The 25330-nt window shown below is 36.0% G+C and overlaps 1 protein-coding gene across 6 annotated transcripts in view; it reads right to left on the bottom strand.

Moving 5' to 3' along the window:
• Positions 1-25330, bottom strand: part of KCNT2 (potassium sodium-activated channel subfamily T member 2) — a 395778-nt gene that overhangs the window by 177913 nt on the left and 192535 nt on the right. For all 6 annotated transcript variants that reach the window (XM_055084010.1, XM_024130664.2, XM_055084011.1 and 3 more), the window contains exons 11-12: positions 23515-23651; positions 19526-19589 (exon numbers count right to left, since the gene is read on the bottom strand). In XM_055084010.1, coding sequence (XP_054939985.1) covers positions 19526-19589; positions 23515-23651 — 201 coding nt within the window. The remainder of the gene's footprint in view (positions 1-19525; positions 19590-23514; positions 23652-25330) is intronic.

The following is a 25330-nucleotide window of genomic DNA, read 5'->3' as shown; positions in this document are numbered from 1 at the left end:
GAGGATCCCACATGCCGCGGAGCGGCTGGGCCCGTGAGCCACGGCCGCTGAGCCTGCGCGTCCGGAGCCTGTGCTCCGCAACGGGAGAGGCCACAGCAGTGAGAGGCCCGCGTACCGCAAAAAAAAAAAATAAAAATAAAAAAAGAGGATCCTCAAGTCGTTCATATAAAATGGCACAGTACTGGGGACTTCCCTGATGGCACAGTGGTTAAGAATCTGCCTGCCAACGCAGGGGACACAGGTTCAATCCCTGGTCTGGTTAGATCCCACAGGCTGCGGAGCAACTAAGCCTGCAAGCCACAACTACTGAGTCCACGTGCCACAACTACTGAAGCCCGTGTGCCTAGAGCCTGTGCTCTGCAACGAGAAGGCACCACAATGAGAAGCCCGTGAACCACAATGAAGAGTAGCCCCTGCTCACTGCAACTAGAGACAGCCCGCAGGCAGCAACAGACCCAACGCAGCCAAAAGTAAATAAATACAATAAATAAATTTATTAAAAAAATAAAATGGCATAGTATTTGCATATAACCTATGTACCTCCTCCCATATACTTTGAATCATCTCTAGATTACTTATAATATTGAATACAATGTAAATACGATGTTAATAGTTGCTGGCAGGCAGTAAGTACAAGTTTTACTTTTTGAAAATTTCTGGCATTGTTTTTCAAATATTTTTGATCCACAGGTGGTTGAATCCGAGGATGCAAAACCCTCAGATACAAAGGGACAACTGTATTGGAGAAATTTGCTACTCAGCTACATTTATTTTATTTATTTACTTTTTTATCGAAGTATAGTTGATACACAGTGTCATATAAGTTACAGGTGTGCAACATAGTGATTCACAATTTTTAAAGGTTATACTCCATCTATAGTTATTATAAAACATTGGCTATATTCCCTGTGTTGTACAGCTTATCTTATACATAATAGTTTGTACCTCTTAATCCCCTACCCCAATATTGCCCTCCCCCTACCCCTCTCCCCACTGGTTACCACTAGGTTTGTTCTCAATAGATGGTAGTCTGTTTCTTTTTTGTTATATTCACTAGTTTGTTGTATTATTTAGATTCCACATATAATGATATCATACAGCATTTGTCTTTGTCTGACTTATTTCACTGAGCATAATACCCTCCAAGTCCATCCATGTTGCTGCAAATGGCAAATTTTCATGCCTTTTTATGGCTAATATTCCATTGTATACATGTACCACATCTTCTTTATCTTTTCATCTGTTGATGGACACTTAGGTTGCTTCTATATCTTTGCAATTGTAAATAATGCTCCTATGAGCAGTGGGGTGCAGGTATCATTTTGAATTAGCCTTTTAGGTTTTTTTTTTTCAGATATATAACCAGGAGTGGAACTGCGGGGTCATATGGTAGTTCTATTTTTAGTTTTTTGAGAAACTTCCATACTGTTTTCCACAGTGGCTGCACCAATTTACTTTCCCACCAAGAGTGTACGAGCGTTCCCTTTTTTCCACACCCTCGCCAACATTTCTTATTTTTGTTCTTTTTGATAATAGCTATTCTGACAGGTGTGGGTGATCTCTCACTGTGGTTTTGATTTGCATTTCCCTGACGATTAGTGATGTTGAGCATCTTTGCATGTTCCTGATGGCTATCTGCATGTCCTCTAGACACAGAAATCAGAGAAGAAAACAAAATAAGAGAACTCCAAATTGGAAAGGAAGAAGTAAAACTGTCAATGTTTGCAGATAACATGATACTATACACAGAAAATCAAAGATGTCACCAGAAAACTACTAGCGTTCATCGATGAATTTGGTAAAATTGCAGGATACAACATTAATATACAGAAATCTGTTGCTTTTCTATACACTAACAACAAAATTTCAGGGAGAGAAATTAAGGAAATAATCCCATTTACCATCGCAGCAAAAGGAATAAAATATCTAGGAATAAGGAGGTAAAAGACCTGTACTCTGAAAACTATAAGACATTGATGAAAGAAACTGAAGACCACACAAACGGATGGAAAGATATATTGTGTTCTTGGACTGGAAGAATTAATCTTGTTAAAATGACCGTACTCCCCAAAGTAATCTACAGATTCACTGCAATCCCTATCAAAATACCAATGGCATTTTTAACATATCTGGAATAAATAACCTTAATATATGTATGGAAACACAAATGACCCCAAATGTCCAAAACTGTCTTGAGGTATAAGAACAGAAGTGGAGGGATCACACTCCCTGACTTCAGACAATACTGCAAAGCTAATCAAAACAGTATGGTACTGGCACAAAAACAGACAGAGAGATCAATGGAACAGAATAGAGAGCCCAGAAATAAACTCACATATGTATGGTCAATTAATCTACAACAAAGGAGACAAGAATATACAATGGATAAAAGACAGTCTCTTCAGTAAGTGGTGCTGGGAAAACTGAACAGTTACATGTAAAAGAATGAAATTAAAACATTCTCTACCACCATACACAAAAATAAGCTCAAAATGGATTAAAGACCTAACTGTTAGACAAGAAACCATAACACCCCTAGAGGAAAACAAAGGCAGAGTACTCTTTGACATAAATTGTAGCAATATTATTTTGGATCCATCTCCTAAAACAAAGGAAATAAAAGCAAAAATAAACAAATGGGACCTAGTTAAACTTAAAAGCTTTTTAACAGCAAAGGAAACCATCACCAAAGTGAAAAGACAATACACAGAATGGGAGAAAATATTTGCAAATGATATGACCAAACAGGGTTAATATCCAAAATATATAAACAGTTCACACAACTCAACATCAAAAACCAAACAACCTGAATAAAAAATGGACAGAAGACCTGAATAGATATTTTTCCAAAGAGGACATGCAGATAACTAATACATTTTAACAAAGAAAGCAAAAATATGTTCTAGTGTAGCACTGTCCATGCAATAGCCACTAGCCAAATGTGGCTGTTTAAACTTAAATTTAATAACATTAATTAAAATTAAGAATTCAATTCTTTATCACACTAGCTACATGTCAAGAGTTCAAAGCAACATGCAGCAAATTCAAAGCTATATTGGATAGTGGAGATATAGAATATAGAGCATTTTCATCATCACAGAAAGTTTTATTTGACAATACTATTAGGGAAAAGGAGGATTAAAAATACAGGTAGATCTGAGGGACTACAGTGCAGAAAGAAGAAACGGTTGTCAATGGTTTGTAACTTTCAGTTGCATGAAAGTTAATGAAGAGTAAACCAGAATTTTTTACGTGAACAGTGTCTGTCTTCCAAAACATAACAACGAGCCTAATATGGTGTGATAGTTAATTTTATGTATCAATTTGACCAGGTCACAGGGTGCCCAGGTATTTGGTTAAACATTGCTCTGGCTGACTGGGAAATACCAGAATATGGAGAGGCAGAGAAGAGAAACCACAGACTGTGTGTAAAAATTTACACAACATTGGCTGACCCCTAAACCGCACATGCATGGGGCCAAATAAAAGCAACCTGAACTAAGTTTTGAATCACTGCCAACTGCAAGGGTGATAGAGTTTTCCTTTTGAGTTGGATCACATTAACTGCTTTCTAAAACAAGAACATCAATACTCTTGGAGGAATACAAGAGAATCCAAGGCTTCGCCACAAAGCACAATAAACAGAAAACAATGCAAAATTACTGAATATGTGAAGTGGCAGAAAAATGTAGGTGACCTATTTTCATAGGAAACAAACAAATAAAACAATACCCAATAGCTGCTAGCCTCTAGATGATCTAGATGTTAAAATTATCAGACAAGGATTAAAGCAGCTCCTATAACTAACATCAGTGAGGTAAAGGAAAATAATGCTTGTAATAAACAGAAAAAAATCAGTAGAGTAATAGAAAATACTTTAAAAATTAAACAGAAAACTAAAATATCTGAAAAATATTCACTGGATGGACTTTGAGATAGAATGGAAATGACAGAGCAAAGAGTCAGTGAACTTGATCACAGATCAATAGAATTTATCCAACTTGAAAAACAAAGAAAATAGGAATGGAAAAAGGAACAGAGTTCAGGGACTTTTGGAACACATGTGAAAACATCTTAAGTAATGTAATTGGACTCCCAGGAAAGAAACAAAAGATAAATTAAAGCAGAAAATTATTTGAAGAAATAATGGTCAGAAACCTCCCAGTTTTATGAAAGACACAAATTTACAAGTTTAAGGAGTTCAGCAAATCCCAAATTATGTACACAAAATGATAACCACACCTAAGCACATTGTAGTCAAACTGTTGAAAACCAAACATAAAGATACTATCTCGAAAGCAGCCAAAGAAAAACAGTCATAAGACCAAGGACTCTCATCAAAATCATGGAAACCAGGTGACAATGAGACAATAGCCTAAAGTTCAGAATGATGAGGAAACAAAACACAAAAACTGTGAAACCAGCATTTTATATAGAGAGAAAAATCCTTCAAAGAGGTGAAATAAAGGACTTTTCTAATAATAAAATCTAACAAAATGTGTTGCCATCAAAATCATACTACAAGAAAAGTGTAAGAAACTCCTTCAAGCTAAAGGGAAATGATCCCAGAAGGAAAGTTAGAACTTCAGAAACCCAAGAAGAGTATTAGAAATGGTTACCATTAGAATGAATAGAAAAGACTATTTTCCTCTTAACTTCTTAAAAGGATATGTCTGTCTAAAGCAAAATTCATAGAACTGTCTGTGGGGTTTCAAATTTATAAAGATAACTGACATCTGACAATTACAACATAAAGGACAGCAGAAGAGGAATAAAGGCAAAGTATCTCATTTTAAAAAGTGGTATAATATTAACATGAATTAGACTATAAAAAGTTAGTGAAGTGTATTGTAGTCCCTAGAACAGTCGCTAAAAAATATTCAAAAGGTATTTCTAAAAAGCCAATAAGTATATTAAACTCAAATTCCAAAAAAAATTCAAATACTTTTTAAAAAGTAGAAAAGAGGAAACAGAGGAACAAAAATCAGTGGGAAAAAATAGAAAACAATTTAGACTTACAGCCAACCACAAGAATGATGATATTAAACGTTAATGGACTAAACATACTAAAACAAAAAGAATATCAAAAGGACAAAGGAAGTAAGACCCAACTATGAGCTATTAAGAAGAGATGCATTTTAAATATAAAGTTACTGAGAGCATAAATGAAGAAGATAATAACAAGAAAACAAACAACACAATTTAAAAATGGGCAAAAGATCTGAACAGACATCTCATCAAAAGCATGTGCGTATCGAGCATATTAAGCACTCTAAGAGCCGGGATAGCTTCCTGAAACGGGTGAAGGAAAATGATCAGAAAAAGAAGGAAGCCAAAGAGAAAGGTACATGGGTTCAGCTGAAGCACCAGCCTGCTCCACCCAGAGAAGCACACTTCGCGAGAACCAATGGAAAGGAGCCTGAACTGTTGGAGCCCATTCCCTATGAATTCATGGCATGATGGGTGTAAAGAAAATAAAAGACCTGGACTGTAAAAAAAAAAAAAAAAAAAGCATGCACAGATGACACACAAGCATATGGAAAGACGCTCAACATATTATGTTGTTAGGAACTGCAAGTTAAAACAACAATGAAATACCACAACACACCTACTAGAATGACTCAAATCTAAAACAGTGACAACACCAAATACTGGTGAGGATGCGGAGTAGTAGAAGTCTCATTCATTGCTGGTGGGAATGCAAGATGGCACAGGCACTTTGGAAGACAGTCTGTCGTTCGCAGCAGCACTGTTTACAAAAGGCAAGATGTGGGAGCATCCTAAATGTCCACTGACAGATGAATGGATAAAGAAGGTATGGCATTTTTTATATATAACCACAAGTCTGTTCTCTATGTCATCAAGTCTGTACACACACACACACACACACACACATATATAGTGGGAATTTGGGGTTAGCAGATGCAAACTACTATATATAGAATGGATAAACAATAAAGCAATATATAGCACAGGGAACTATATTCCACATCCTGTGATAAACCATAATGGAAAAGAATATAAAAAGGAATGTATATATATATATATGTATAACTGAATCACTTTGCTGTACAGCAGAAATTAACACGACATTGTGAATCAGTAAAGACCTCAATAAAAAAAGATGTGGTATATATATATATACACACAATACAATATTACTCAGCCATAAAAAAGGATGAAATAATGCCATTTGAAGCAACATGGATGGACCTAGATATTATCAGACTAAGTGAAGTAAGTCAGACAGAGAAAGACAAATATCATATGATGTCACTTATATGTGCAATCTAAAAGTATAATACAAATGAACTTATTTACAAAACAGAAATAGACTCACAGACATAGGAAACAAACTTATGGTTACCAAAGGGTATAGCAGGGGGAGGGGAGAGATAAATTAGGAGTTTGGGATTAACATATACACACTATTATATATAAGCTAGATAAACAGCAAGGACCTACTGCATGGCACAGAGAACTATATTCATTATCTTGTAATAATCTACAATGAAAAAGAATCTGAAAAAGAATATATATATGTATATGTGTATATACATATATGTGCATATATACGTATGTATGTATAACTGAATCACTTTGCTGTACGCCTGAAACATTGGCTTTCCTTACTCTCAGCATCAAGTCCAAACTTCTTAACAAGGCTTGCAAGACCTTTTACTTAACTGTCCCCAAACTACTTCCCCAGCCTTTGGACTCTTTATTCCAGTGACAAGGCATTCTCTCCTCCTGAGACTCCAGGATTTCCCACGTGGAACAATTTACCTGGAATCATTTGTCATTCACTCTAGGAAGTCCTTTCTTTGGACTTTCTGAAGTCCACGGTACTTGTTCCCACTGTATTCTGTCTCTGCCTGATCATACCATTAACCCCACATATTTTTTTTTCAAGTTTATCCCCACTAAACTACGAGCGCCATGAAGTCGAGGGCCATGTCTATATTTTACTCACCCTAAGCACAACCCTAGCGCCTAGCTTTCATTTGCATTCCACAGATGAATAAGAAAAACAATATTTATTTCACAGGGATATTGTGAGCATTCGGTGAAATAATATAAAGACCAGCAGACACATAGAAAGCATTTAGCAAATATTTCAGTTCAGCAGAGAGGTGCGATGAAGTACGTATTGTAAAGGCCCAGAAGCCTTCTTTATTTTATTCATGCACGGTGCCCTACCAAGATACAAGCAACATCTATGATCCTGTGAGAGATGCATTGAGAAAAAAGGAAAAAAAATCAGTACACTATGGCATAAATTTCACATAAGGAACAGAAAATAAATATTTTCCTACCACAGGTAATAAAATTGGAACAGAAACAAGATTTTTAATTCATTCTTCTAAAAGTAGAGCATGAGATTAATTTTTTTTAACTTTCCTTGCTGACAAACTAATCTTCAAAAAAGATACTCTATTTAATTTTAACCAAAAAGTAAAAGTGCCAACTGTACCAACTTTGGAATAAGCAACCTATGATAATAAAGGAAGGTAGCATAGGGTATGTTTAGGGCATCCTAGTGTCCATTGCTACTGTGAAAACAGAACATTTCACCTATATTCAGTTCACCTAAAAATCAAATTGGCTAAAATGTCTTCATAAAATTCAACTTTAATAATTTGAAGCATGTAAAAATTATTGTTGTCATGTTAAGGACCTAAAATAAATCACTGTATCTACTGCAGGTATTTTTTTTAACAGAACTCCAAATGACCATCAAGGAATTGAGACATTTCAAGTGACATTTTATACATGGATTGTTTCGCTCTCCTCCATAAGAATTTGTAATTTTCATTACAGTCTCAAACAGAGTCTGTGACCCAGAAAATGGTAAGACATTGGTCTCGTCAAAGGTCACTTTCAACCCCATTTTCAATTTATAAAATAAATCTGTAGCCCTTAGAATTGATAGACTTATTTTTTTACATTTTGAGCATGTTTTGCTAATTTATCTATTGGATACTTTTGTGAGATGACACTAATTTATAAATTAAAACTGAATTATGAAACTTAATATTTGAAAATAAATATTTGTAGGCAACTGAACAATGACAAAACATTTATACGAGAGAGTAAAAAGTCTTGCCACAGACTGGATAACAAATCTTTCCTAGAAACACTCAAATGTGTTGTTTTATAAAAAATTCTTGTTAAATATAATCCTTGCCCAGAGAACAATTTACACACAGAAAAGCTTGTAAAGACTTTGCATTAGATTAGACTCAAAAGCACCTGAGTACATAGATCTGTTTTATTCATATTTAGGTTGTCATAAATTATACGGTTAGATTACATATATAGATATCTATAATGTAAGGGATGAAATGCAATTCTGATACAAAGTATCTATAACATATATCATCTATAATTAGTTGGTCTAACTTTATGACTGAATTTAAAAACTACAAGGTTTCATTGTAGTTAATTGTAATTGATACCTTTGGAGAAGCAGGCTTCAAATTTGATATATACCTATTATAAATACAAAAGTAATTCAGAATGCTCTTAAATAAAATACTTGAGGACAAAACATATAACCAAAACCCTTAAGACACAAAAACATTAAAATACATTGCTGCCTTTTAGACTAAGAAACTATTAGACAGCAAATGATCAGGCCGTCTAGTTTTAGTCAAACACCTATAGGCTCAGCAGTAACTCGGTCTTCAAAAATAATCTGCACCAGAGGCAAGAATAATTAAAGAAGCTTTAGTCTTGCATTCTGGACCTTGGTATCAAAACTCATACAGCTGTTAGCATAATTTTATCTTCCTGCCATGTTTAAACAGAACAGTTTTTACATTATGTCTGGGACCTGTTAAAGAGAAAAACCCCAGGCCCAAAATGGCATCACTTGTGCTAAAGTCCATGATACCAACCCTAGATTTAATACCTAATCTGCATTTTGACCTTTACCAGAAGTGTAATCTTAATCAATCAGTTTGGAATTTTCTGGTCAGCACCAGTGAGGTAAGATGTCACCTGGGCCCTTCTCCAACCCCACCAGAGGAAGAAGAGGTAATCTGCAAGGTAAACCCCTTGCTGATCTCCTGGCCCCAAATATCCCTTTCTTTCTTTTGTAATGACTTCCTCGACCCATCCTCCTTTCTATAATATCCTTCCATTTTCTACCACTCCTCAGAGCTCCCTTCTAGTTGCTAGATGGTATGCTGCCTGATTCATGGATCACTTATTAAAGTCAATTCGATCTTCAAATGTACTGGGTTGTATTTTGTTTTTGGACAGACTGAAGAATTATCTTGGATTCCAGTTTTAAGATTACTTGTACTCCCTTGCTCTTGACAATGACTTCTCAGGGATTGTAATCCTACCTTTGATTTCTGAGAGTATACTAATTCTCACAGATATCTACTGGCAAAAACCTGACTGCCTGTCTGAATTTCTAGATATAATGTATTCTTAGAATGTTACTGGAAATTTTGGGACTGAGAAGCAAGTCAACTATAGTCAGTTCACATGTTTACTTTCTCTTTCCTTATACAGAATCTATTTTGGACTGTGCTTCTCCGAGCTGAATCCTATACTGTTTTCTAGTTGGTCTAGAGTTCCAGCCACTTATTCAAAGCCCTGCATAGTGCCTTTGGCTTATTTAAATCCTCTCCCAGGTTCTGGAGGAATCCGCCCTGAACACCAAATCCAATTCCAGACTGTAATCCTCTTGAGTCTCCTTCATTTATTTATTCTTTTTAACAAAGTTATGACCATAGTGCTCAAAACTTCATAAAAATCATTGACAAATGTCAAATGAATAATAATGAAAGTGATTCATAAAAAGGCTAGGCTACCATGAAACTGTGTAACTGAAGTCCAGTGATGATCTGTCAAGAATTTACCAAAAGGTATTTCTGGACAGATTAAAACACAAATAATACTAGTAACCCCAGGGAGTCCTAGCAAGTTTAAAAGCCACAGTTTAAAATTCTGTGATTTTATGAATTGGTAAGAAAGATCTTTTTGAGAACAGGTTAACCATTAGATTGAATAAAAAGCAAAATAAAATTGCAAAACCTCTCTAAAGGATTTAAGGTACATTTAACTAGGGAATAAAATAATAGAATGATTATGTATTACAGTGTTTTAATGCCCCAAATGGATCTGCTTAAAACAAAACAAACTTAAAAAAAAAAAAGTTTAAATTGTGAACAGTAGCAGAATATGCAACCAACATATGCCTCTTTAGCATAAGGATTATTTTGAGCTGATTATTTCTGAGAAAAAACAGACACAGGAGGAGTTCTTAAATCAGAGTAGAATTTATCCTTTTGTAAGGGCAATTTATATTCAAAAGGGAAATCTCCATTTGTAAGGATATCTCTCTCTTTGTACCAAGAAGGATGACTATAAACCACGAGAAACTCTATATCAGTTAAGGAAGGCACCAGACTTAAATCTGCATGACACCCTTACTGTAGCTTTCCTGATAACCTCCCATAACTAGCCTCCCCTCTCCCAGCTCCTTTCTTTTGTCTTTAGTTGAAGATAGTATTTGAGGTGGTGGCTTGGACACTTTGGGGGAGTTTTACTCAGTCTTCCTAGATATCGCCCAGCTACACGTGAGTTATACATGTTATTAAGCTTTGGTTTGTTTTGCTCTCCTTAAGCACTCTTCTATTACAGGGGTTCTCAGCCACGGAAGGTATTGAGAGAATGTTAAGGGAAGATTATTTTTCTTCCCCTGCAATTGCACACATTTTATTTCAGTTCTTTTCTCATGCTCTCTGAAAGGGTCATCCAGGGAAATTACTGTCTGAGCGCTCAATGATTATTTGCATTCTACTCTAAGATCCCATATATTCCAAAATGCATGTAATAATCAGAAAAAATAAATAACTCTTTGACATTTAGAGGAAAGCTAGGGATTCCCTGGTGGCGCAGTGGTTAAGAATCCGCCTGCCAATGCAGGGAACATGGGTTCAAGCCCTGGTCCCGGAAGATCCCACATGCCATGGAGCAACTAAGCCCATGCGCCACAACTACTGAGCCTGCGCTCTAGAGCCCGTGAGCCACAACTACTGAGCCCGCATGCTACATCTACTGAAGCCCACGCGCCTAGAGCCCATGCTCCACAACAAGAGAAGCCACTGCAATGAGAAGCCCGCGCACCGCGACGAAGAGTAGCCCCTGCCCGCCGCAACAAGAGAAAGCCCGCTCCCGGCAATGAAGACCCAACGTGGCAAAAAAAAATTTTTTAATAAAATTAAATTTTTTTTTTTTTTAAAAAGAGGAAAGCTAACCATTCTCAGAGTTAGAATACCAAGTCTTTGGAGTTGGATGACCAAGATGGCCTTAAAGTTCCCCCAGGCTTGACTTTCTGACAGGTTTCTTCAAAACTATAGGCCCCTGGCCTCCCTTTTCTTAGAGCATTTACTTTAGAAAACTTTCAATTATAAATTCTTTCTCTGTGCCTTTGATATGTAAATCTTCTCCTGGCCTCTCACCAGATTTAGAAGAGAGAAAAGTCTTTCTCAAGGGCCTGGAGGTCATCTCTCTGAAATGTGATTGTCAGAGGTGACATCTTCCTGATCTCCAGTCTCCGTGGCCAGAAGACAGCTGAACTTTCATACACAGCAGTCAGCAAATGATGGCCTAATCACATTGCCCAAGCTCCCCAACCCAGGACTTTTCCACTAGTTCACCCCAGAGTGTAAAAATCCTCCAGCCTTTTACGTCAGAGGAGTTGAGTTCAATCTCTCTCCCTGAGGCAACTGCCTTTAGTAGTCTTCCTTGCCTGTTTAACTCTGTCTGGTACAGTTTTTCTTTGACACAGAGTAGGGTATAAACACAAGGTCTGTGAGCTACTAACCCTATATCCCTAGAAGATTAAATGAAATAGCTAACCTGAGCCTTGGTTTGTTAATCCACCAATTGGAGCTAGTAAGAACTTCCTTGCAGGATTGTCATGAGAAATACATCACATGCATAATATGTATAAATATATATAAGTAGTCTCTAGCCTGTAACTGATATTTAGTGATGGCTAATAAATGAGGGTGTTATTGTGTAGTTCTTTTCTCTTTTTATTCCCAAGAAGCAAGAAGTCTAAAAATCAGTAGTGCCAAAAAAGCTAGAAGAGAAAAGCAGACACTATTGGTTTTTTCAGAACCAGATCACTTTAAGTAAAAATTCATATGCCTAGTTCAGCTAAGAAAATCAAATTCTTTCACCACTGCAAAGAAAGGCTATCCAGAAGGTAAATCAATTATGCTTCCTGCATTATAATGACTCAGAGAAGAGACTTAGCTTTGAACAAACCTTTAAACTGAGAACATGTACTGATAGATTGAGTGAACAAGATGTTCAAAAGTAGTGTCTAAACCTTGGAAAACATATCACGATATAAGACACCCTCCTTCCGTCCTTTCACTGCCCCTTACTTCCCAGCTCACTGTCTAGGACAGTGATTCCAATGAGTGTCTGACATCGTAAGCAAATTCAATCTATTGACACTACCAATTTTCATTCCCCACTACCTCGATATCCTTATCTTCGTTTTGCTTCTTATCAGCTTACATCAAACGTTTCACCAAAATAACCAAACCCTTGTATAAACAGTCCGTTCGCTTGCCTCCCTCACCCAGGCCTACTCTATAGGCAAAATTACAACCTTGCTGAATCCAACGATCCATCTACTGCAAAGATCAAAGAACGGTTGGCTGGGCGTAAACACAAATAGATGATAAATATGTCCTTCTTTAAATTCATAGTCTGTAATATCATCCAGGAGGTGAGCATTGTCCAGGAATTCCACATCTGTCCAGTCCATCCACTCTCCCACTATTTTAGAGAACTATTTCGTATCTTCTTCTCTCACCTCAAACCTCTACCATCTGACGATTTCAACTGCTATAAAAAATAATAATAATAATAAAAACCAACATAGAAACGGTAAGAGAACGACTTCCATAGCTCTCTCTATCACATTTGACCATATACTTGTCTCTGGATCTATATAGCTTGTCTTCCCTGTTTTTAAAACACATGAGCATTTTACCCATTTATTTATCAAAGGAAAATCTTCCAATTTTCCTTTTCCTGCATCATTCATTTTACTCTCTCTGGTAGATCACTTCCTTTAGCATATAAGACTAGCTAAAAATTTTCCCACTTAGGAATATAAAATATGATACAAATGAATCTGTCTGCGAAACAGAAACAGAATCAGGGACGTAGAGAATAGATTGGTGGTTGCCAAGGGGAAGGGGGTGGGAGAGGGAAGGATTGGAAGTTTGGGATTAGCAGATGCAAACTATGATGTATAGGATGGTTGAACTGCAAGGTCCTACTGTGGAGCACAGGGAACTGTATTCAATACCCTGTGATAAACCATAATGGAAAAGAATATGAAAAAGAATCTATATATATGTATAACTGAATCACTTTGCTATACAGCAGTAATTAACACAACATTGTAATTCAACTATACGTCGATAAAAAATAAATTTAAAAAAAAGAAATGGAAAAAAATTTTCCCACTTAAACAAATGGGCAAATATTACCCATCAGTTGCTGCCCTATTTCTCTGCTCCCACTTACAGAAAGCACTTCTAAAGACTGTAATTGTTGTCTCCACTTCGTCTTCGCTATTCACTTTTTAAACTTCTTTTCTAATACAAGAATTAAAAACTATGAATCCCTCTTTAGGCACTACTTGAGCTGCATCCTACAAATTTTAAAATGTTGCATTTTTCATCACAATTCAATTAAAATATTTCTAATTCTCCTTGTTATTTCATATTTTATCCATGGGTTAAAATGTAAAATTTAATTTTTAAATGTGGGTATTCTCCTGCTATAGTTTTATTATTGGTTTCTTATTAAATTATATTATGTTCAGAGAACATACTCTGCATGTTTTTTAATTCTTTTATCTTTTCTGTCATTTCTTTTATGGTCCAGCACATGGTCCATCTTTGTGAATGCTCCATATGCACTAGAAAAGAACGTGTATTCTGCAGTTGAGTGTAATGTTCCATATGTCAATAGATCTAATTGATGAAAATGAGTTCAAGTTTTTAATAACCTGAATGATTTTCTATTTGTTCTATTAATTACTGAGAAATACTGAAATTTCTAACAATAATTGTACCTTTTTATGTTTCCTTTCTGTTCTGTTGTTTCATACTTCATAAATTTTGAGATTTTATTATAAGGTGCATACATACTTAGGAGAGTTATGTCTTCTTCATGAATTAATCCTTTAATAAACATAAAATATTTCTCTTTATCTCTGTTAAAACTTCCTGCCTTTGAGGTCTTCTTTATCTATTTTATATGGCCATTCCAGCTTTTGTATGACTAGTGCGCACACAGTATATCTTTTTCCATCCTCTTACTTTTAACCTAATTGTACGTTTTCCTTTTGAGTGAAATTTCTGCGGGTAGTACTTCATTTGGTCTTTCTTTTACTTATCCAGTATGAAGATTCCTACCATTCAATTGTGAATTGAGTCCGTTCATATTCATAATTCACAGAGTTATTGATATGGTTGGGTTTAAATTTACTATCTTGTTGTTTTCTACTTGTCCCATTTGTTTTTTGTTCTTTTCCTGCCTTTTTTCAGATTTAAGTAAATATTTTTAGTATACCATTTTGTCTTCTGTTTTATCTTTATCATGGTCATTCTGTTTTATAACATAAATCTCTATCAAACTCTTCATTCAAATAATATGTAAAATGCAAGAATCTTATTACAGTATATCTCCACCATCCCTTTCCAATCTTTGTCATATTATTGCCATTAATTTCACTTCTACATTTCTTACAAATTCCACTATTATTTTTTTTTGCCTTAAACAATAAATTATATTTAAAAAATTAAAGTCATTTATATTTACCTACATATTTACCATTTTTGCTCTCTTTATTTCTTCGTATAAATCCAAGTTCTCAGAAGACATCACTTCTTTTTGTTGAAGAACATTAACTTTTTAAAAAATGTAGTCTGTTGGCAATAAATGCTCATAGGTTTTGTTTGTATAAAAATGTTTTTATCATGGCTTCCTTTTAGTGAGATATTTTTACAAGAAATGAAATCGTACATTGACAATTTTTCAAAGCACTCTAAAACAGTTGTCTAATTGTCTTCTGATTAAAATTGTTTATTCCTCTGTATGTAATGCATCTTATAGCTACCTAAGTTTATCTTATTGATTTTCAGAAATCTGATTATTACAAGTTCCAGCACAGTTTTGTAAGTAATCATACTTTAGATTTGTTTTATGAATCTGTGGTTTTATAATTTTTATCATAGTTGCAATAATTTCAGCCATTATTTCTTTATTTGTTTTCTGCCCAGAAGTGGAAACTTCCTCTCCATATATTCAACCACATCAGGGAACGTTGATTTCATCTTTTTCCAGAGGCAGACCTCCCTTCTTGCATTCCCTTCTTGCTTTTGTCCCAGAATCTGCTTTAACCATAACCTTGGGAATTCCCATTCCCTCCCCTGAGTTGTATTCTGTCTTCACTCACTCCCTAGTTTTGGTAAAACACGTCTCCCAGCAGCCTCCTGAGAACTGTGCATTTTTGAAACTTTTTAATATCTGTAAATATCTTTCTATCTTCTTACTTGTGGAGCCCTACATCAAGGACACCCTACATCAAGGACACAGGACAAAAAGTCTGGAATTAACCGAGCCCCCATTGCAACTGTTGCCATGCACTCTCCTAATCTAAACTGGACAGTCCCCCAACTCCATATTAGGTAAAATAATCACCATGTAGTAACCTTGTAGCATCCTGACCAATCACCTAATGCCATCCTGCCAGCAGGAATTTTCTTTGTCTTGAGGCTATAAAAGTTGGCCACTAGCCCACAAAGGAGGTCAGCTCTCCCTGGTCTATCAGGAAGTCGGCTCGCTGTATTTGCAGCTCCCCTCACTAACTCTGCTCTTTCTTCTCAATAAACTCTCTTTTCTAAAATACTTCCGGTCTGGAAATTCTTCTTCCAACCCACGCTCGGACCATGACACTACCGAAGTTTTGCCGGGATACTGAATTCCAAGTGGAAAAGTACTTTCCCTCAGAATTTTGAAAGCCTTGACCCACTGTCTTCTGGCTTCTGGTATTACTGCTAAGTCTGAAAACTTTCTAATTCTCCATCCTTGGTTTTGAGTGTTTGCTTCTACTTTACCTTCTCTTCATTTTCATTCTTTTCTTCCTCTTGGTCCTTCTCGTATCTCAATTTCTCTGGCAAGCACGACTTTCTTAGTCATTAAACTCTAATAAGTGGCCCCTCTCGATATGACAACTTCAGTCTGAGAAATCTGTTTTAATTTCTGGGGTTTTTTAAAATTTTTATTTTGTTTTATATTTTTGCTAATAATTTCCCCCATTTTCTAGACCTTGTTCCTTAAATTCTTACTATATGGATATTGTTTCTTCCTGACTACTCCTATAATTTTCTCTTGTTTTGACTCCCCTTTTCCATTATTTGGTTTTATTGTTCATTTTATTACTCTTCATTCTTTCAATGTCCTTAGATTTATCTTCTAAACATTTTATTTAATTTTTCATTTGCTACCTATATTTAATTTCCAGAAGCTCTTTTTGGTTCACTGAATGTTCTTTGTTTGTTTTGATTTGTCTTGTTCTACAGCCTACTATTCTTGTTTTATATATGTATACTCTTCGCATCTTCTCAATTACTAAATTACTAAAAATAGGATATTTATTACATATTTTGAAATTTATTTATTCTCCCAGGATTCTATGGTGGTATTTGTGTTTTCCCTTAATTCCGCTTTTCTATATGCTTTTTGTATGTCTGTTACTTGGTTCCTTCTTTTTCTTGTTAGGAAATTCCTTAAATGTCTAGTGATCACTGTTGTTTGAACATATGTAGGAGTGAAGTACTCAAAAGCTGTTTGGGACCTGAGTGAATGTAGGAAGCTTATTTTCTCACACACACACACACACACACACACACACACACGCTTGGCCAAGAATGCTTCCAGTCCTGATGTGTGTCTACCAACCAGTCTTGCTGCACCAACCAGCCCAATACCAAGGGAGCCCTGCTGGGTGTTCCTGGAGGGTCCCCACCCCACCATCTGGATCACGCAGTAGCCTGAGCTGTCTCCACCATAAGTAGGCAGAGGAAACAGTCTCCTGCATTTCCTGTCCCCCAACTGCTTCAGTAACTCACACTGACCTTCTCTGAAACTGCACAGAATCAGAGGATTTCGCTTCCAATGTTTCATTCCCAGGGGGCATCAGTGGGTCAGGAGTCTCTGCCACAGGCTAATTTCCCACTCTTTCTTCCTGAGCAGCCAGAACGTGTTTATTTTGGCCAAATTCGCCAAGTAGTAAACCTATTTTCCCAGGATGGGGAAAGGGACCAGCCATGGATGTGTGGAGGGGTTCAGGGAATCTAACTGCTTCTCCTCCAGACTTTTAATCACTGTTCATATATTTAGTACCACGTATAACCCGACTTGCAGAGGCATCTGGTGCCTCTATTTCCTGCGACTTTTGAGGCTCCATCGCAAAAAAGAGCCTGCTTCTGATTTGTTTCCTCTCTCAACTTAAATGTTACCTTCCTTCTGTCTGTTAAGTCAGTTACCACCCAGCCATCTGCTTTCTAGCTTCCAAACTTGTATTAAGGTCTCCTCGTCTACCATCTCCTTTGTCTTGATGAGTGAAGTCTTTTTATGCATTTCTTGTAAATTTGCTAGAGTGTCGGGAGGAAATGGAATGCATTTGTTTAATGGAAAGATTCCGAATTAACCTTGTAAAGGGTACTCTAAAAGACATTAGGTAATTATTTCCTAATGTTTACTCCCCCTTGTTTCATAGATACTGGAAGACTGGAAGTATTTTGAAACTAAGCTGCCACTGGAGAGGCCCAAGATTCACAATTACATAAGTTAAATAATTATAGAAACATAAGGTAGAGGATGTTCAATTCCAGTTCACTTATTCAATAAATATGTTTGGAGCATCTAACGTGTGGAAACAATTAAGAAATCATTGCAATAGTGCGTAAGTGGACCGAGGAGACTCTGGTCTGAATTAAGACAGTTAACTGTGGAGAAGGAGGGGAGCAAGTGAATTTTAAAATATATATTTTTTAAGAAGAAATATTTTACAAACTTTGCAATCATTTGTTTGGTCTATGGCCTTGCATTAGTTTGCTAGGGCTGCAATAACAAAGTACCACAAACAAAGTGGCTTAACGAAAATATATTGTCTCATCGTCCTGGAGGCCAGAGTCCAAAATCAAGGTGTTGGTAAGGTTGGTTCCTCCTGAGGGCCGTGAGGGGAGTGTGTGTCCCAGGCCTCTCTCCTGGCTTAGAGAAGACTGTCTTAATGTGCATGTGGCATTCTCCCTGTTATCTGTCTGTCACCACATTTCCCTTTTTACAAGGACACAGCTCATATGGGACTAAGAGCCACTCTAGTAAACTCACTATAAGTTGATTATCTCTATTAAGACCTTATCGCCAAGTAAGTTCACATTATGAGGTACTGGAGGTTTGCACTTCAACACACGAGTTTTTGAGGGACACAATTCGACACATAATATTCCTCTTCAAATGAAGGATGAGTAAGTTGGTTTAAAAATGAGTAAAAATTTTAGTTAAATTAGAGTGAGAACAACACAAGGCCTGTCACATTCAGGACTTGCGATTCTAAAGTAATGTACCAGAGCACACCTATTCGATGCTCCAGAAAAGTGCAGATCATGTCCCTAAAAGACCCAGACATAGTTTGCCTTTTCCCCAATCACTACAGAAGCCACCAAGGTTCTCATCTGTCTGTGTACCACAGGTATGACTACCGATGAACTTACTGGCTTAGAAACACAGGAGTTAACAGTACATCCTCAACATAGAATAATAAAGCACTTTTTAAAAGTAATAAAATTAAAATGCATTTAAAAAATAGAAGTTATAATTTGGTAAATTATAAGATTTCATTTAATTATGAGTTTATAGAACTTTAGACCTAAAACATGTATCATGGAGATCATACAAGCCAGAGATTTCCAAATGGGGAGGTGCTTCAAAATCACCTGGAGATCTTTTAAAAATACACAGCTTCCCAATCCCCACCCTGCATATCCTGAATAGAACTTTCACAAATGCATATTTTTTTAGAAACTCTCCAACTGATTTTATGCAGACAGCCTGATCCATCTGCCTTGTTTTTAAGTTGAGGAAATTGAGATCATTTGAACAAAATCACATAGCATAGGATATATTTAATTAAAAATGATCTAGTTCTGTTTATATATGACTCATTTCATTTTGATCAACAGAAAACCCAGGGATTAGTGATAACTACTTCAAGAATACTTTATTTGATACAGTCAATGATGCAACTATGCTTATATTTTGGCAAGATGGTTTAGAGATATTTACTTCCGTTTAGTAAAATTTTAAGGTCATCGATATTTAATGTTGGCAGATTAAAAAATAAATAAAATAAAAATCTTCTAAGGCAAAAAGAACAATTTACAAAAAGATTTTAGAAACTTACAGAGGATGTCCTATCTACTTCACAACGGCTGCTCAGAATAAAACAGGCCTCAGCATCATCCATCCTAAATGCAGATGGAAAAATAAAATAATCACACACTGACATATCTGTGCATATCTGTGCATTATCTGCAAATTAGAATTCCAGTGCATATAAAGTACGTGTAAACTACAGACGTCCTTAGGTTTAAATGAAAGTAGGATTTCTAGGATTGTGACTATATTTGACTGTAAACAAAATAATTGTTGTAGATTGGCTATATAACTCAACAGCTTATAATGACAGAAGTTAAAAAAAGTCACATTTTATTTTCTCTTTTATCATATTTTTTTCATATATATACTTTGTGTAAATTGAGGGAGTTGTATTAGCCTTTAGTTTAGATGGATTACATTTTGGCTTCAGTATGTCAACAAAACTAAGAGAGAGGAAACAAAGCTGCTTAGTATTTTTAAGCCAAACTCTACTGTACGTTTATATTTCCTGGAGATGAATCATCAACTGTTCCAAACCTTTTCCTTTCATGCTAAAGTTCTATATTTCTCAAATGCAGTGATAAACAGTAATTACTCTTCAGTGCTTGATAAGTAATGTTCTAAAAACATAAAACTATGTATTTTCAAAATAAGGAATTATTTATCTTTCTGGTTCACTATGATAAAATAATTTTTCTCAAAAATATTTTCTATGAAAAATCCATGGAATTAGACCAAACCAAACAGTTCTGGAAAAATATGAAGTAGTCATGGTTATTAAGACACTGTGAGCATTGTATAACATTTTCTAAACATCATCTTCAACAAAGCAATTCAAAACTCATACAACTGACCTTTGGAACTGGTTTGGAGAATCCTACTCCTTGTTTCTTGCATGGGGAATTGTATTGAAGAATGTATTAGTTAACATTAAATCCCAAATCTTCATGTGACATAGGATAAGAAATGAACATAGAAATGGTGCCTTCTTTCTTACCACCCTGCTACCTCTCACTAATCCACACTTTTCTTTTTTATTCTTATGGAGGAATGCTTCTTGCACATGTGACTGATTTTGCTAAGAAACCATTATTAGCACTATTAATACTAAATGAGTGTGTTAATCCTAGGTAGTATCGAGCTAAGATACTAACAGCCAATCCTAATGGCTTAGATTAATTTATTAGGTAGTCAAAAGACTTCATTTATCACAGAAATTCATACTGACCATAATATGTGCATGACTCATTCTTACCATATGAAGAACTTAACTCATTATAATAAATTAAGCATATTGACTATCTATGCCGATGAATATAAAGATCCAAGTTAGATTACTGTCTAAGCAACTATTTCTTTATGGTTCCCAAATAATGAGTATAGATAGCAAATAGAAAACACCCGTGTTTTACTTGAGGTACTGGGAGAATCTGACTTATTCTAGGACTGTCATGTATAGTGACAACATATATGAAGTATGTAATCCACAACAAATACTAATATTGGGTGGGCCAAAAGGTTTGTTCGGTCTTTTGGGTAAGATGGCCCTAGTATGGAGAAGGTGCTGCGACTGATTGAACGTGTCAAAAGTGGTTTGCGAAGTTTCGTGCTGGAGATTTCTTGCTGGACGATGCTCCACAGTCGGGCAGACCAGTTGAAGTTGATAAGGATCAAATTGAAACAATAACTGAGAACAATCAACGTTATACCACGCGGGAGATAGCCGACATAACCAAATCAAGCGTTGCAAATCATCTGCACCAGCTTAGTTATGCAAATCGCTTTGATGTTTGGGTTCCACATTAAGTTAAGCAAATAAAACCTTCTTGACCATGTTTCCACATGCGATTCTCTACTGAAACGTAATGAAAATGTTCCAGTTTTAAAACAAATTGTGATGGGCAAAGAAAAGTGGATACTGTACAACAATGTGGAATGGAAGAGATCATGGGGTAAGTGAAGTGAAGCACCACCAACCACACCAAAGGCTGGTCTTCATCCAAAGAAGGTGATGTTGTGTATATGGTGGGATTGGAAGGGAGTCCTCTATTATGAGCGCCTTCCAGAAAACCAAACGATTAATTCCAACAAGTACTGCTCCCAATTAGACCAACTGAAAGCAGCACTCGATGAAAAGCGTCCAGAATTCGTTAATATAAAACGCATAATCTTCCATCAGGATAACGCAAGACCTCATGTTTCTTTGATGACCAGGCAAAAACTGTTACAGGTTGGCTGGAAGTTATGATTCATCCGCCGTATTCCAGACATTGTCCCTTCGGATTTCCATTTATTTCAGTCTTTAAAAATTCTCTTAATGGAAAAAATTTCAATTGCCTGGAAGACTGTAAAGACTGGAACAGTTCTTTGCTCAAAAAGATAAAAAGTTTTGGGAAGATGGAATTATGAAGTTGCCTGAAAAATGGCAGAAGGTAGTGGAACAAAAAGGTGAATACGTTGTTCAATAAAGTTCTTGGTGAAAATGAAAAATGTGTCTTTTATTTTTACTTAAAAAACTGAAGGCACTCTTTGGCCCATCCAATATATTCTCAAAGAAGCTTAGTTTTCCAATTATGTACCATTCATTATATCCTGACAGTTTCTACTAACTTTTTTGTTTCAGAAGTTATTAAATCTTCAGAAAAATCACCGTTAAACTGACCTATTATATATAAATCAAAACTAATGTCAGAGTTCCTGTTATGAGCTATCTAGTCATTTTCTTGCAGGAGTAAGCAGCAAAAAGAAGTTTGGAAATTTTCTTCTGTTCTTTTCCATAACCCACACACACCCTCCCCCATACACACCCAAACACAAACACACAGAGAACATGCATAAAGAAACACAGAACATACACAAACACATGGAGAACAAGCACCGACACACACACTAACACACGTACTCAAGCGATCTGGAAAAAAACCAAAACAACAACAAAGAAAAAAACACTTATGTTATGAAATTGAGGGAAGATACTTTTAAACCTAAAAGAGTTTGTAGGACAACTCAAGGATAAACATGAAGATATGTTTAAAACTTGTAAAACAAGAGAAAACATTGAGCAAAGCTACCTGCGCTAAGGATCTCTTCTGGCTTCTGAAACTAAGGATGCTGTTTTGCAGATGCCCTGATTCCCCAGTGTCTACAGTCTAACCAAGCATCCTCTCACTCTGCCCCCATGAAATGACCCTCATGACCTGTGAGAAATGTGTAAGACTACATGACCTTTAAGCTGGGTGGGCTGGCATCTACACAGCAAGAAGAGAGAAACTAAGACCCCTTGTCACCTTTCTGATTCTTCCAGTCCCCACGGACTCTTTCATCTCAGACACCGGGCAACACAAGTGTTACCTGCCCAGTATATAATACAAGCTCCTTAAATTTAAACCCTGACGCGAACTGCTTTGGCATCTCACACAATGTTTAGCCCAAGGTTTTTATCTGTGGAATTAAAACAGTATCCAGGGATTTGAAGACGACTCTCCTTGAGTCTGGATAGCTCAGCTCACCTCCCAGCAGCCTGAGATAATTACACGACACCACACTTCTCACCGTGTTGTGTGGACGCGGTCTGCCGAACATCCCTGCCCTGAGAAAGAGGAGCAAATACGCGGATTTTATATTTTTAACCTTCCAATTTGACCAGCAGTGGGACTAAAGCAAAAGCCTGCATTCAAAAATACATCTTGCGGGCTTCCCTGGTGGCGCCGTGGTTGAGAGTCCGCCTCCCGATGCAGGGGACGCGGGTTCGTGCCCCGGTCCGGGGGGATCCCACGTGCCGCAGAGCGGCTGGGCCCGTGAGCCGTGGCCGCTGGGCCTGCGCGTCCGGAGCCTGTGCTCCGCAACGGGAGAGGCCACAACAGAGAGAGCCCCGCGTATCGCAAAAAAAACAAAAACAGACAAAAACAAAACAAATAAAACCACATCTTGCAACACTGAAAACTGCTAAAATTTGGAGGAGAGAAAAGCTATTAAAACACTGCAAGATGGAAAATATTGAAGAGATATACTCACTTTGCTCGCAACAGATCCTGATCTTTAAGGGCTGAACCTTGAAGGTAGATGACTCTTTGTGACCACATCGGAATCTGTAGGACCCTTCGGACCTGCACATCCATTTCAGTAGGACACAAAATCACCACATAATAATCCTACTCAAAACAAAGTGGGCCATGGGTTAGAGAAAATAATGCTTTGTTTTATACTACGTAGGTAAATAGAATATCTAAGAACATTTCGAAATATGATAAAGTAGAAATTAACTCTTACTAACAAGCAAAAGTTTGCACGTAAAACCTAGTGTTAAATAAAATGATTCAGTAACAAACATAACAGACATATAAAAATCTCATAAATCAATATATTCATCCTGATCTTTTTCAATTTTATTAGTACCAGCAAGGGAAGGTAATCGGTGCTTATACTGAGCACACATTTCCAGTCTATGAAATTTTCAGTTACGACTTCAGGCTGATTCTAAAAGATAAATTGCACACCAGCCAGAAGTCCTAAGGATCAATTCATACTTCGAATTGTTGTTTTTAGAATAAAAACTGTGATGGTGATTTGTATCATTTGGTAATATTATTATGAACTGATAATATTGAAAATATTCTGATGAATATCTGAATGGAAAAAGATTCATAAAAATATTGATAATACTGACAAAGTAACTTAGATTTAAAAGTTTGAGATCAAAATATTTCAAAATAATGGTCTTTTGGAGAAAATAAAAAACAATCTGTAAGAATTTCAAATCTATAAGAATTTAAAATAATTTATCTATAAGAATTCAAATTCTCTGGTAAACATTCACCATTTTATCACTTTATAATATATCTAGTAGGAATTTCTGGAGTTCTAAGAATTCTCCATATTGATATTAGACAAAATAAATTACTAGGGATCAAAATTTGGAAGGATCGAATTTTCCCCCAAATAGATTTTCTTTGTGGGTTATAATAAGCATCTGAAATTATTTAATATGAATAATAAAAAACCTAACCATTAAATATGGAATTCCTGCCAAAAAGGAAAAATAATTCATGCAGAAACAGAAGAATAAATTATATAAGTATCACTTCTAAATTAGATATTTTTTAATCCAAAAAATAGTATTTTAAAAGTTCTCTAAAATATTCAAGAAAAAAATCTCTTTATTTAAGGGAGAGATAATCGATGTACTCAGCACTGTCTTGACCTCAGGATTATCCAAACTCTTGCCACAAATTTATTGGGAAAACACAAGAAATTCAAGTAGCTCTTTGCTGTTTGGACTAGATTAAGTGCCTTGAGCAGCAAAGGAGATGACCTAAGTCTACACTGACCCAGAACCATGGCAAGTGGAAGAAGTATCTGAGAAGTTTGTCTGCATAGACAGAAGAAGAGATTTTTCTGAATTTATGATCTCAATCAGCAAGTTATTTCCCCAATTTTGGTCATTTATTGTTACTATAAATAAGACCTAGTTTCACTCCAGGAAACAAAAGGAAAATGGAACTTCCAGACTTCCACATTTCTATCAGCAACACTTGATAAAATTCTGAAATATTCAAGTGAGCAGATGATATTGAAATGATTGTTTCATTGTTTTATTATATTTTATGTTAAATTTCACTGTTTCATAAAAATATCATTTATGCATTACCCAAGGGAGAAAAAAGCAATCATTTTAATCAAAGAAAACCTTTCTTTGTAGCAGAAACATAATTCCATCTGTCTTTCAGTATAGATACAGAAGGAAACTTAACATACTGTGTATTCCTCCAGCATTTTTTTCTATGTTCCTGGTTATATTTGTAGTTCTTCATTTTCTCTTTCTAAATTTGAG

Source organism: Physeter macrocephalus, chromosome 4, assembly GCF_002837175.3.
Source record: "Physeter macrocephalus isolate SW-GA chromosome 4, ASM283717v5, whole genome shotgun sequence".
Lineage (NCBI taxonomy): Eukaryota > Metazoa > Chordata > Mammalia > Artiodactyla > Physeteridae > Physeter > Physeter macrocephalus.
The sequence above is the reverse complement of the archived record's forward strand: the minus strand, read 5'-3'. Positions and strand labels throughout refer to the sequence as shown.